The 13,172-nt window shown below is 36.3% G+C and overlaps 1 protein-coding gene across 1 annotated transcript in view; it reads right to left on the minus strand.

The window, feature by feature from the left end:
• Positions 1-13,172, minus strand: part of POLR3B (RNA polymerase III subunit B) — a 112,435-nt gene that overhangs the window by 78,262 nt on the left and 21,001 nt on the right. The window contains exons 10-11 of the mRNA XM_019728448.3: positions 7,871-7,993; positions 2,445-2,564 (exon numbers count right to left, since the gene is read on the minus strand). Of these exons, the coding sequence (XP_019584007.2) occupies positions 2,445-2,564; positions 7,871-7,993 (243 nt within the window). The remainder of the gene's footprint in view (positions 1-2,444; positions 2,565-7,870; positions 7,994-13,172) is intronic.

The following is a 13,172-nucleotide window of genomic DNA, read 5'->3' on the forward strand; positions in this document are numbered from 1 at the left end:
GAGTGTCTGATTCAGTAGGTCTGATACAGAGTTCAAGAATTTCTCACAAGTTCCCAGGTGGTGCTGAAAGTACTAATCTGAAAAATGCACTTGAAGACCCAGTGCCTCTGAGGAGCTGAAAGGCCAGGACAGGGCTCCAAGCCAAAGCCCTTGGAGGTCCCCCAGGGAATACTGAGTACCTGCTCACCTTTCTCCTACGCACACATCCCAACCTCTGCTCTCCAAATCTAAGTCATTCAAGTTCCACAATCACGATTACTGTCATATCTTAACACTTAAATTAGTTACTTAATATTTTCATTCGACTTTTAAACTCATTTTTAAGCAAGTTTTATTCTATACAACACCATAAAATCCCAAATATTATAAAAATGGATTTGGTATGCTAGCTGTATTTCTTCTAAAAAATGCATAATTATTTAAATAAAAATGTCCCTGTATCACCTAAAATCATCTCTAACATCACACTTAGGTAAAAACTGTCCTAAACCATTTTGGAAAATGAAGGTCTTTTTCTGGTTTATCTATTCTGACTTTACACCTCACTGGATTATATATAACAAAACTTTAAAAATGGTAGTTTAGGCCCACAGCAATCATGTTACAGTGCCAATGTTTAGCTTTATCAATTTAAATAAATAAATGTCAGTATAGCCAGCATTCTAAGAGCTAAGGCTCTTTAGTTGACCAAAAGTTCTCTTCAGTTACCATAGCAAGATAAGTGAGGCCCCTGATAGAAACTCTACAACCGTGCCAGAGAGCTGGGAAACCATGGAGCTTACATTTATCCTATCACCGTATCATTACAACAACCCTGTGAGGAAGTGGTATTAGTTTCATTGTGCAGATGGGAAAACTGAAGCTTACCAAACTTAACATTTGCCCAAAGTAAATCAGCCAGGGAGTAGGAAACCAGGACGTGAACCCTGGAATCTCTGGCTCCAAAGCCCTTGTTTCCATTCCTCAATTTTGCACTTTGAGTTTTGTTGTTCTAATCATCCAAGTTTAAAATTCAGTTCAGACCCAGCTTTAGTATTAAGACTTCTCTAATTCTTTGAATTATATCAAGGACACACACAACGAAATGGCAGCCAAAAGACAGGATCGGAGCCCTGCATTATCTGACTAACAAGGTGCTTCAAATTATGAAAATCGAATCTGAATGCATTTAGGTGGTCACCATCCACTTCCACAGATCCCTCGAATTCCCATTATTCATAATCTCCCTGAAGGGAGAGTGTGGAACCTCTGAATTAGATCATTCATGAAGAGTACACATGGTAGCTCACTTAGAAAGCATAACATGCATATCAAATGGGAGCAGGGAAGGATGATTCTTGCCAACGTGCCAACACGGTCAATCGCTCTTTAATGATAAGTTAATAAAAAATAAATATTAAGCACTAGTTCAAGGGTCAGAAAGTGGGTTTGAGCTCTTTCTGACCACGAACCAGCCGGGTGACAAGGCAAATCATCTAGCTTGTCTGGACCGAGCATCTTCACTGTAACTGAAGGAGACTCGATGATGGTAACTCTAAAATTCTAGGACATGATCTCATCCAATACATTAAAAAGTATTGTAGTAACACAACAGAGAGATGTATTTAATGCCACACAACTATACACTTAAAAAATGGCAAATTTTCTGTTATGTATATTTTATCACAATAAAAAAAATGTTCATATGGGCAAGGCACCGTAAACTTGTTTTAAATTATTTAAAAACATCTAAGACAAGGTAGTCAAAAGGTACAAACTTCCAATTATACAATAAATGCCACCACGATGTAATGTACAGCATGGCGATTATCGTAAATAACATTATATTACATATTGGAAAGTTGTTGAAAGCAGATCTTAAAATTTCTCATTACAGGAAAAAATAATCTGCAACTATGTGCGGTGATGGATGTTAATCTGACTTACTGTGGTGATCATTGTGCAATATATGCAAATATAGAATCATTATGTTGTACACCTCAAACTAATACAATTCCTCGTTTCAATTATACTTCAATAAAAAAAATCTAAGACACCACCTCTGTCCTTTGAAACCATGAAATCTAGTAGCAGCATTAATACATGCATGAATATAAAAAAACTGTAATTTTAGATTGAAAGAAGAACCACGAAAGAATAAACATGACGATGATGATCCAGATGCAGCTATGAGGTTGATGCAAAAGTAACTGCAGTTTTTGCAATTATTTTTAACCTTTTAAACCACAATTAATTTTGCACCAACCTAATCATATTCTCCGAGTACAAATAAACTCTTGACAATGGAAGATTATTTCCAGTGGGGAAGTCTAGTCCTCTTTCGGATTCTCTCTTTTTTTAAGGAACTAGACTTTAAATAATGTAAACTGGTATTCAAAAATTTTTACCAGAAATGCACCGACCCCACAATCTTCATTACTCATAGTTGCAAAGGTATTACTCACCGGTACATGGGTCAGAATAGTAGAAGCCAGGAGCTCTCTTGCTTCTTCTATTTTGGTTTTCTTTGGTCCACCTCCCCACATCCTTTGCCTTCTTACTTTGTTCCCTATGTACTTTAATGCCTATAAAAGACAGAACATATTACAGTAATGTTTAATGGCATCATCAAAGAGAAGTTATTAGGCACCTACCCATACATAGCACTATAAGCAAAAAAGACAAGGACCCTGGTTATAGAGAAAGCTGCACTGGGCTTTGTCAAAAATCAACACTTGTTACGAATCAACAACAAACTAGTAGTATACACTGTCTAATTATACACTATTCCCTTTTTATTTAATACTTTGTGTTCCTACTATAAAATTGACACATGATCATTGTAGGAAAATTAGAAAGTAAAGATAAAAAATATAGAAAGCAGCCATCAATCTTCCTCCCAGAGAGGACCACGGTCTACAGTTAATATTTTGGGGCACTACATTTGTCCCCTCAAAAAGGAAACACAGCATGTAAGACCTCTATCCTGAAAGCTACGAAACATTGCTGAGAGAAAACAAAACCTAAATAAACTGTTGGTTATGCCATTTTTGTACACTGGAACATTTAATAGTGTTAAGATGGCTTATTGTTAAAATTCTCTCCAAATTGACCAAGTGATGTATCATAATTGCTAATTATACTTCTCGCAGGCTTTAAAAAAACAACAACAACAACAAAAATTGATTCTAAAATTTACATAGAAATGCAGAAGGCCTGGAATAGCTGAAACGATCCTGAAAAAGAAAAGCTAGAGGATTTACACTACCTGATTTCTCCTATAAAGCTACAGTAAAAGTGTGATACTCTGGTAAGGATAGACAAATAGATCACTGGAGGAGAATAACAAGTCCAGAAATAAACCCACACTTTTATGGTCAATTTACGTTTGATAAAAGTGGCAAAGCAATTCAATGGGTAAGCGAAAGTCTTTTCAACAGTGTTGAAACAACTAAATATCCCTAAAGCAAAAAATTAAGCTGACCTTTACCTCACACCAAATAGAAAAATTAGTTGAAGATGGATTTTAGACTTAAAACATAAAAACTAAAACTATAAGGGTTCTAGAAAAAAAGCATAGGAGAATCTGTTCCTGCCCTTGGGGTAGGCAAAGATTTCTTTAAGCAGAGCACAGAAATCAATAACCATAAAGACAGACAAAAAAACCTCTTGATAATTAGATTTTATGAATATTAAAGAATGCTCATCAAAAGACAGTTAAGATAATGAATAGAGAAGCAGTGGAATGGGAGAAAATACATGCAATACATAAATCTGACAAGGGATTTATATCCAGGATATTTTTTTAAAGGACTCAAATTCAATAATAAAAGGACAACTCAATAAGGAAAATGAGCAAAAAAAGATTTGGACAGACACTTCACAAAAGAAGTAAATAAGCACATGAAAAAGTGTTTAATCAACATCAATAGTCATCTGGGAAATTAGGTTGGTGCAAAAGTAATTGCAGTTTAAAAGGTTAAAACTAATTGCAAAAACTGCAATTACTTTTGCACCAACCTAACAAAACCACAATGAGATACCACCAAACACTCACAAAAATGGCTAAAATAAAAAAGACTAAAACACCAAATGTTGGTGAGGATGTGAAGCAATCATAACTCCCATACACTGCTGGTAGGACTGCAAAATGGTATAATCATTTTGGAAAACGGTTTGGCAGTTCCAACTTCATAAAAGTTATACACACAACTGCTCTTTGATCCAACAATTCTATTCCTAGGTATTTATCCAAGAGAAATACTAATCTGCCCAGACAAAGACTATACAGGAATGCTTATAACAGCATTGTTCATAACAGCCAAAGAGTGAAACACAACAAATGTCCATCAACAGGAAAAGATAAATTGGTATATTCATACAATGGAATACTACTCAGCAATAAAAAGACAACAAACTATATGGATAAATGACATAAAAAGGAACAACTTGGATGAATCTCAGACAGTATGATCAGCCAAAAGTATATTTTGCATAAAAGTATAAAAATACACAAAAATGTATATTCTGCATAATTTCATATATATAACCGTGTTTCCCCAAAAATAAGACCTAGCCAGACCATCAGCTCTAATGTGTCTTTTGCAGCAAAAATTAATATAAGACCCAGTCCTATATTATATTATGTAAGACCCGGTCTTATATTATGTAAGACCGGGTCTTACATTATATTACATTAGACCAGGTCTTATATTATATTATATTACATTAGACCCAGTCTTATATTATATAAGATCCGGTCTTATGTTATATTAAAATAAGACCTGGTCTTATATTAATTTTTGCTCCAAAAGATGTATTAGAGCTGACGGTCTGGCTAGGTTTTATTTTCGGGGTAACACGTTATAAAGTACTACAATAGGCAAAACTAACCTATGGTGAAAAAATCAGAACAGTGGAGGAAAAAAAAATCAGAGAATGGAGGTAAAAACTGACTAGGAAGGGGCACGAGGAATTTTCTGGGATAATGGAAATATTTTATGTTTTACAAAAAATTATATAATTAGGATTTGTACATTCTACTGTATATAAATTTTACCTGAAAAAATGAAGAACTAAAACTAATCAAGTAATAAGTCAGGAGTGTAAGTTAGAGATTTAGATGAAACAAGAATGGCAAAGTGTTCATAAAGTTGAAGCTGGGTGACAGTGCATGAGGGTTCATAATACTATTCTGTATACTTTGTATATGTTAAAATTTTTCCATAATAAAGTTTTTGAAGAAGAGAATCATGTGGTTCTTACTACTTGTAACAGCAATGAATGCATTTTTTTTATTTTTACTAGCTTTCAGTTAGTCAGAAGAAAGGGCTGCGATCCCTGATTCTATATCCTAAAATTCCTGTCCCCAATTACATGCCTGGGATATTTATTTTCCAAGCTTCAAAACCTAGGTATCACTTCCTCTTTGAAGCTTTTCCTAACCTCACTCTTGTTCTCTGCTATTTTAATTCCTTGTGTATAATGAACGAATACTTTCATTAGTACTCAGATCACACTGTTTTCACAGTCTATTTACATGTTGTCTCTCCTCCCAAACATTGTCATCTTTTTCTTTGATTCCTGATGTCTAAATATAATGCCTGGAAATGAATGGAAGTCCTCTGTGATAAGACTCAGACGTCAAACCTAGGATCTTCCCTATGAAAAGGCCATTAGAGCACAAGATAAACTCAGACCCTGAAAACACATGCTGTAGTTCCCTAGCAGTAAGTAGTAACTAAGGAACTGATTAAAACAACTCAGAAATTGGGGGAAACCACGAGTAGATAGGCGGTTCGGTTTTTTCTACACTGAACTGTTTTCACTGAATTTTGGTCTTCTACTTCCCCTAGGAATGAGGCTAAGGATTCTTCACTTCTTTGAGGAAGAAATAGAGGAACACAGGGGAGCCTGGTATCCCTTCTGATGTAACATTAAAATACCTAATAATGTCAGGCTTTCATAGTGTGAGGGCTGAGATAAGAGCCCAGTCTGTTCATGCTGGGCCAAGATGACAGCCCTAGTACATCCTACCCTCCCAAAATGGTAAGCAATGATTTCTTCTCTATATACCAGAGCCCTTGGCAACGATGATGTAAAAGGTACATGACCAATATACAGAAAAAGGCTTATAAGCAGAAGAAATGGGAGAGACTAAAAAGGCAGGCATTAAAAACAAAACACTGGTTTTAGGCAATCCACTAAAATGCCATGTCATCAAAAGTTCTATTACATAAGATACAGTATACTTGCTACATTTTTATTTAGAATAAAAAAATATATTCAAGTTGCCTAATTCATAATATATGTGCAATTTATCAACCATTTTGGATTAGGTCGGCCTCTGCAACCTTTTATTGTTGCAAATAATCAATCCGGGCTTTAATCCAGCGTATAGAATACAAGCCATTTCAAACTTCCTATTGGTTTTCCTCATATTCAGAAGATTTGTCTTTCTTATGTTAGTTAACTAACTGTATATTACCCTCATCTTTTAAATGAACTTCTCTAATTCAGTCAGCTAAAATTTTGTCAGTACGTATGTAAGAGAAACAAACGAACGATTAGCCGCTGCTCAAAGAGCTTTATCTGACCAACGATGATGCCTGTAATAAAATGAATAATGGATCTCATTGAATCCATTAAGGTAAACTTCCAAGCCATTATACAGCTTTAAAGGATAGACTGTGCTTCCCAAAATTGAGCCAGTTCCTGGGTATTTCTTAACACTTTTCATATTCTCGGAACCCTTGGATAACATAATTTCAGTTGTAACAAAGATTCGTGCTCACTAAAAATAGTTCATTTTCAATAAAGACCAAAAATAGAACCTCGTAAATCCAAACAACTTTTCCTGATGCTGCCTGCCCAACAACTAGAGCCGACTATTAATTAAGTGCAAAAAAGGAGGAAGGGAGTGATGAAAATAACCCCTATCGATTTGTGCTTTGGAATTATGTATGCATACATAGGACAATAACCTTCCTAAATGTTCAGCTTAGTCTATGACAATATCACAACAGGTTTGATTTTTCAGAACACATACTAAGATATGGGTGGGAAAATGTTATCTTTACAAGCCTCCTAGGTGACAAGAAAAAAGCAACCTGGAATTTATACTTGTTGTCCATAACCCACAGTATTGCCTAATGCACATATGTATAAATAAGAGCTCCATTGTGCCTCTATAGTAGGGAGTTCCCACCTCCCCCCAGGATGGCTCTAAGGAATGTCACCACTGATGTCCACTCAGCAAAGCCCTTTACACATGTGGGACTAAAAGTCCTACGTATGGCTGTTATTTATCTTAAGCACGTATAGCTCCCTATTTTCATCTTCGAGTCTTGCCCTAACATCCCCAGGTTCCAACTGGGACTGCCTCAGCAGGCCAGTGAAGGCTCTGCAGTGGTTCTCCTGCTGGTAACACTGGGAATTCAGGAAAAGGGATGGAGACCACATACAACTGGATGCCGAAAGCAACTGGAAACAGGGAGTAAAAAGCAGTATTAGAGAGACATGCATGACACATACACACACACATACACACACACACCCTTCTACACTAGAGTTCTTGTAGTTTTAAAAACTATATATCACTCAGGCAAATAAGGAAAAAGAGAGTACTTGCTGTCATATCAGAACAAAAGCCTCGTGGCCACATATCCCCCTTCTAAGTTAGACACCATAAGGTGATGATTTGTCTAGACTCACTCCTTCCTCCAATCTCCACCAAAATGAGTCAGAGAAGCTTCTCTACCACTCCTCCCATCACCCTAACACCCCTCCCAAACCTATACCCCAAAAAGTCATTACACCCGATGATTCATCAATGAACGGCACTAACTCCCCAATTCCCTTTCATAGCAAAGGACAACATGAAAAGACACACCTGCATCTGTGTGAAAATCTGAGCTTTCTGGCACTCTTCCAAGCTAGGCCCAAATGCAGCCATCACGTGCTCCTCTGTTCCAATCATCTGCACAATTTCCTGGTCACTCTCAACACCCATGGCCTAGGAAGGAAAGAAAAGATAGAAAGAGTGTTGGCTTTGTGTTAACTCACTGACATTTGCTTATGCTAATTTGGCATTGTTTGTGGGTATTACTTCTAAGCAAAAGCTAGCTCTTTTCTCAGAAACGGTGCCATCTGGCATTGGCAGCCATAGCCCAAGCTGCAGAAGAACCTGAAACAGAAATTTTGATTAGGAAGAGGAAAACAAACATTCTCAGGCACTTTTTGCAATGGGTACTATCTTCTAAAATGTATATATACCCTATGAGTTTCATTATGAAAAAAGGAGGCAGGGAGGCACAGTGGACCCTGGTCACAATTACAAACTGAAAAAAAAAAAAAGAAACTAACAGCCAAAGAGCAGTAAATCAGAAAATGTATATTGCTGACAATAAACAGATCCCCAATTAATGTTGTCAAAAGACTAATTTTTCTGAGACTTGTCAAATTCTTCACATTCAGGTAAAAGAATTTTTCCTAAAGGAAGTTTTACTTCACAGTTCTAGAGCTCTCAAGCTATACTTTATGCAGGTTTTAAAAGAGAGCTCTTAAAAACTAAGAACACACTTAACAGGTTTGAGAAACCTACTTATCTTAAGTGTTTCAAGGTGCCAGCAGGCAACGCAGGTCTTTGTAGATTCCATATGGTGCGAAGGCTCACTCCTTCACACATTTGCCTGGAATTCTGCCATATCAAGAAATAGAGCATAATCGCTGTATTTGGCAGAGAAATAATCTGCTTCTTAGAAGTTAGGGGGAAAGTTATGTTTGCATTAAAATTCCTCCTTTAGCCATGCAGAGAAAACAGAACCAGGGCTCGCTGTCTTGTTAGGCTTTGATGCTCTGATTCTCAGTTCTCCTCTGCACACACACGAGAGAGTAAAAGGTTACACAAAATCCCCAGTTCCAAAGCAGATCTTCAAGAACAGCATCCTGAGGACACAGGGAGTGTCAAAGAATTGGTGAACATTTTTTAAACCACCACCATTGGCTTAAAAGGGGCATAGCGTACATTTAAAGTTTATGTCCGATCCTAAAGGAGCCAAGTCAAATTTACAGAATGCAGACTAAAATTCAAAGGTAACATTGTAGAATGTTGAACTGGAAGGGACCTGGTTGTGCCCTCTTGTTAGAGAAATGAAAAAGCTGAGGTGGAAGAGGTGACATGATAGTAGTGGTTATAAGGTCTGTTGCTGACATTATGTTTAAAATTATATACATTCATTAGAACACTTAGCCTTTCAGGGATTAAAGGAGAACAATCCTAAAAAATTATCAGTCCCAATTTTGAAACGAATGAAAGAAAACTAGACTATTCTTCGATCAAGCACACTGAATTGCATCTACTCTGATGGTGACGGCATATATGTAGAACCGTCTACACTATCTCCTTGATCTGTAAGTAGCCAGTCACAATTATCAGAAGATGATATTTCTCTGTGAAAAGCTAATTAGAATGTAAGTTAACGTTCACCTGTCAATCTCTCAAAATAATGTTATGTGGGTTTCAATGGAATCAAAATATAAGAGAAACAATACAATACTAAGGCAGGCAACTAATTTGCAGTGGGATCTAAGCACCTGTCTCTAATATCTCTGACAAAAAACTTTGTGACCAATGCACTTCACTTCTCAGAGGAAAGCCCAAACACTAAAAGAGATCTACGTGGGACAGATACCAAACAAAGCATGCAAAACGAAGTAAGAGGACACGGTCTCACCAAGACTGAAATAGAATCCAAGAGCCGAAATGGCAGTAGCTTTCTGCAATCAGCCCCCTTTCTTTAGGCACGTTAACATCTAAATCATCTGAACTAAAGGACAGTTACGTTATTTTAATAATTAATTTTTAGTTCAGTAATCTCCAAGTGAAAACAAACTATATACTTGATTGTCTATTTTGGTGCTTAACAAGTCCATCCTCATTTAACATATGGATTGCCCCTTCAAGTTGGCCTGATGCTGAATCTAAGCAGTAATTTCGTAATTGAATAAAACTCTCGAGTGGCATAACATGGATCTAAGTAGACTGCTTAGGCCTTCCAAATATTTCTAAACTACGAAGCAAAGATATGCCAAGCACATGGTAAATGACACTGTATGTGCAGAAAGAATCATCAGTGGCAAAGTTTTCCTCTAAAAGAACTCTTCTTACATCTGAAATACACTGACATACAGGGTGATAACTCAGTCAGGTTATCCTCAAAAGCGCTCGAGCGCCAAAGACTGAACTGACTTTATGACTATTTAGCCTTCAGAAGTCACAGCTACAAATAAATGACATATTGCTATGGAAACGACAGCAAAATGCCCAACCATTTTGCTTTACAGACATAATTTAGACATCTGAAAACGAGCTTTATATGGAGCTCTTTGTACTCTAGATATCTGCAGTCATTTCACCTAATTTAAGTCAAAAATGAATGCCATATAATAACCTTATGAAAAAATAGCAGAGACAATACATTGCAGCAGAAGGTCGCCAGTCTAGCAATCAGCAACATGAATAAAAATCAGGGACTGTGTTCTTTAAAAAGTGGCATGAAGTCTTCTTGGATATCTACTAAGTGTGACTAAAAGTGTGACTTTTAAAGACAGGAAGAAGAATACTAATGAGCAGAAGAGAATGATATGCAGGATAATGGTGATATGCTGAAATATATTATGTGAAGGAGGGAAAGGAGGTAACTTCTTAAAATATCTAATATTCTGAAATTTCGAATTTTTCTCTAAAGTAGACAGAAGTCAACTTATTATTATCAAAAGCAGTCCTAGCAGATAATACAAGAACTGTGATGGCCCCTTTAACTTTGTAATTTTATTTTCTTTAAAGATCGAAAATTTCAATATAAGATAGTATTCCAAGAAACAATGCCCAGCACCCTTGAAATTTTCAGACCGCAAAAACTTTCAGACTGCAGATGCCATCATAACACAACTGCTAAATAGTTGGGAATACAAAATGTAAAGTGGGGGAGATTCATGCGCAGGAGAACCTTTATAGTGATTCAAGTCCATAAATAAGGCTGATCTAGGTCTTAAAAGCTTTATCCATCATATTCAGACGCAGTGTGGACTCTGGAAACCCTGCTGTTTCTGTCACTTTTAGCCAATTGTTGGCTACAATCAATAACCATCAAGTCCTAATGACTGTCCAGGTCTGTGTTAAGGCCACACAACACAAAAAGAGAAATGATACGACTTTTCTGGTATACCAGTTTATTTTCCTGGGCTTCTGATACTAAATGTGTAAGGAGAACTAGAAAAGAGAAAGAACATCCTCTTTCCAAGGCCATCTTAGTTTTCAAAACATACATGATTTCATTTGCTCTTCACTACTACCCTCTTAGGGGAAACTGTCACTTTTAAGTGAATTACCCAAGACCCAAAGAGAGATTGGGAAATGTGCCCAAGGTCAAGAGCTAGTAGAAAAGCTGGAATTCAACCTAGAATCTGTCTGATTCTTAGCTATCTAATAGACTATGCCACCTCCCAGATGGAAAGCCTAAATAATGGTTATCAAACAAGTTTCCATCAGGTTATTAAAACATCCCTATAGAGGGAGACCCAGAAAAGTGACTGAAATTTGAACTGAATATTTAAACTGAAAATTTAAAAATATTTATTTTCATTCTGATACACTGCTCACTAGAATGTAATGGATACATTTCAGGAAGAAAACGTGGCAACACGTACCAAATTTTTAAGAGATGTAATTCTACGCCCAGGAATTCTCACAAAATCATCAGAAACATGCACAAACATGATGTCTAAGGACACCCAGGTTTGTGTGTAAGAGTGAAACCTTGGGGGAAAAAAATGACACCTAAATGTCCCACTCCAGGGAATTGGTTAAACCGATCGTATCAAACATATGCAATTTCTATATAATTACTATAAGTAATATAGATTCATATTTACTGACATGGAAAACTATTCACAATTCACTGTCAAGTGAAAAAAAATTTGATGGGTATATCACAAAAGTAAAGGAAACAAAAGATCTGGAAAAATATATCCAAAAATGAGGTTTTATTTTCAGTGGCTTTCTAAATTTTTATAATGCAAGGAATGTTTTTATAATCAGAAAGGGAGAAGCTTGAAATCTCAACTACTAGTTACATAAAAAAACGCATGTTGTTAATTAACAGCACATTATAAAAAGGATCTATGTCAGCTATAGCTGTATACATTTATAACATAAATATTAAACAAATTTGACAGAAGAAACTGTCCTATCAAACTTTTGTCACCTAGCCAAAAAAAAAGGTTAATAAAGCTTTCCTGATTTTAACGCATGTGTCTAGTGATGCATTTTCATGAGCGTGAGATACGATTATATACATTATAATTAATTTATAATTTCTGGACTAAGGAACGCAGTCCTGTCCATCTTTAAGCATCAAAATCCTTCAGAAAAGTCCTTTTGATGCATGGGAGCATACTGCCCTCTGCTGGAGATGTAATTTTACATAGATAAAATTTTCTTTACTAAACACCACTGTGTAGGTACACAAGACACTGCATTGGGTACTGTGGGATCCCTACAAGAAAAGCCAAAATTACTTCTGTGCTTAAAAATATAAACCTGAAGAAAGGTAATAAAACGTATATTTAAGAGTTCTCCCTGGCCCCTGGATACAATGAGACTACTATCATCATCATCATCTTAAAAAGAAAATAAATGGCACCATCTCATTTAAAGAACTCAAAGCACATTACGCTATACCAAACATTAAAAAAAAAAAAAAAAGCATCCTACAACCTCATTCACATAATTGCACATTGTTTAGAATCTGGCTATTTCCTGAGTTAAAGAACCTGACTTGTCAACATGCATTCAATACCTCTGAACAAGGGCCACGCTCCCTCACCCCCAACACCACCCTCACATACAGAGGTCCGTCTTCCTCCCAGATTCCTACGCTCTGTCACCTGTTTACAACTTGAACGGCAGAGTTCAACTCCTTCTTTCTTACTCCTCTAAGGCTTATATCCAAATGTTTTTCCTTTTCAACCAATGTACGTTAATTCCCCCTCAGAGGATCTTTTCCTGTTTTCTCTCACTGCAACCCACCCAAATATTTCCACCATCAAAACAACTGTTGAACAGAAATATATTTAACTCTGAAATGAAACTAATAGAGTTTTATCAACCTCTAAAATGATCTGAAGTACTC

Source organism: Rhinolophus sinicus, chromosome 1 (assembly GCF_057876585.1).
Source record: "Rhinolophus sinicus isolate RSI-liver-muscle chromosome 1, RSI-T2T, whole genome shotgun sequence".
Classification (NCBI taxonomy): Eukaryota; Metazoa; Chordata; class Mammalia; order Chiroptera; family Rhinolophidae; genus Rhinolophus; species Rhinolophus sinicus.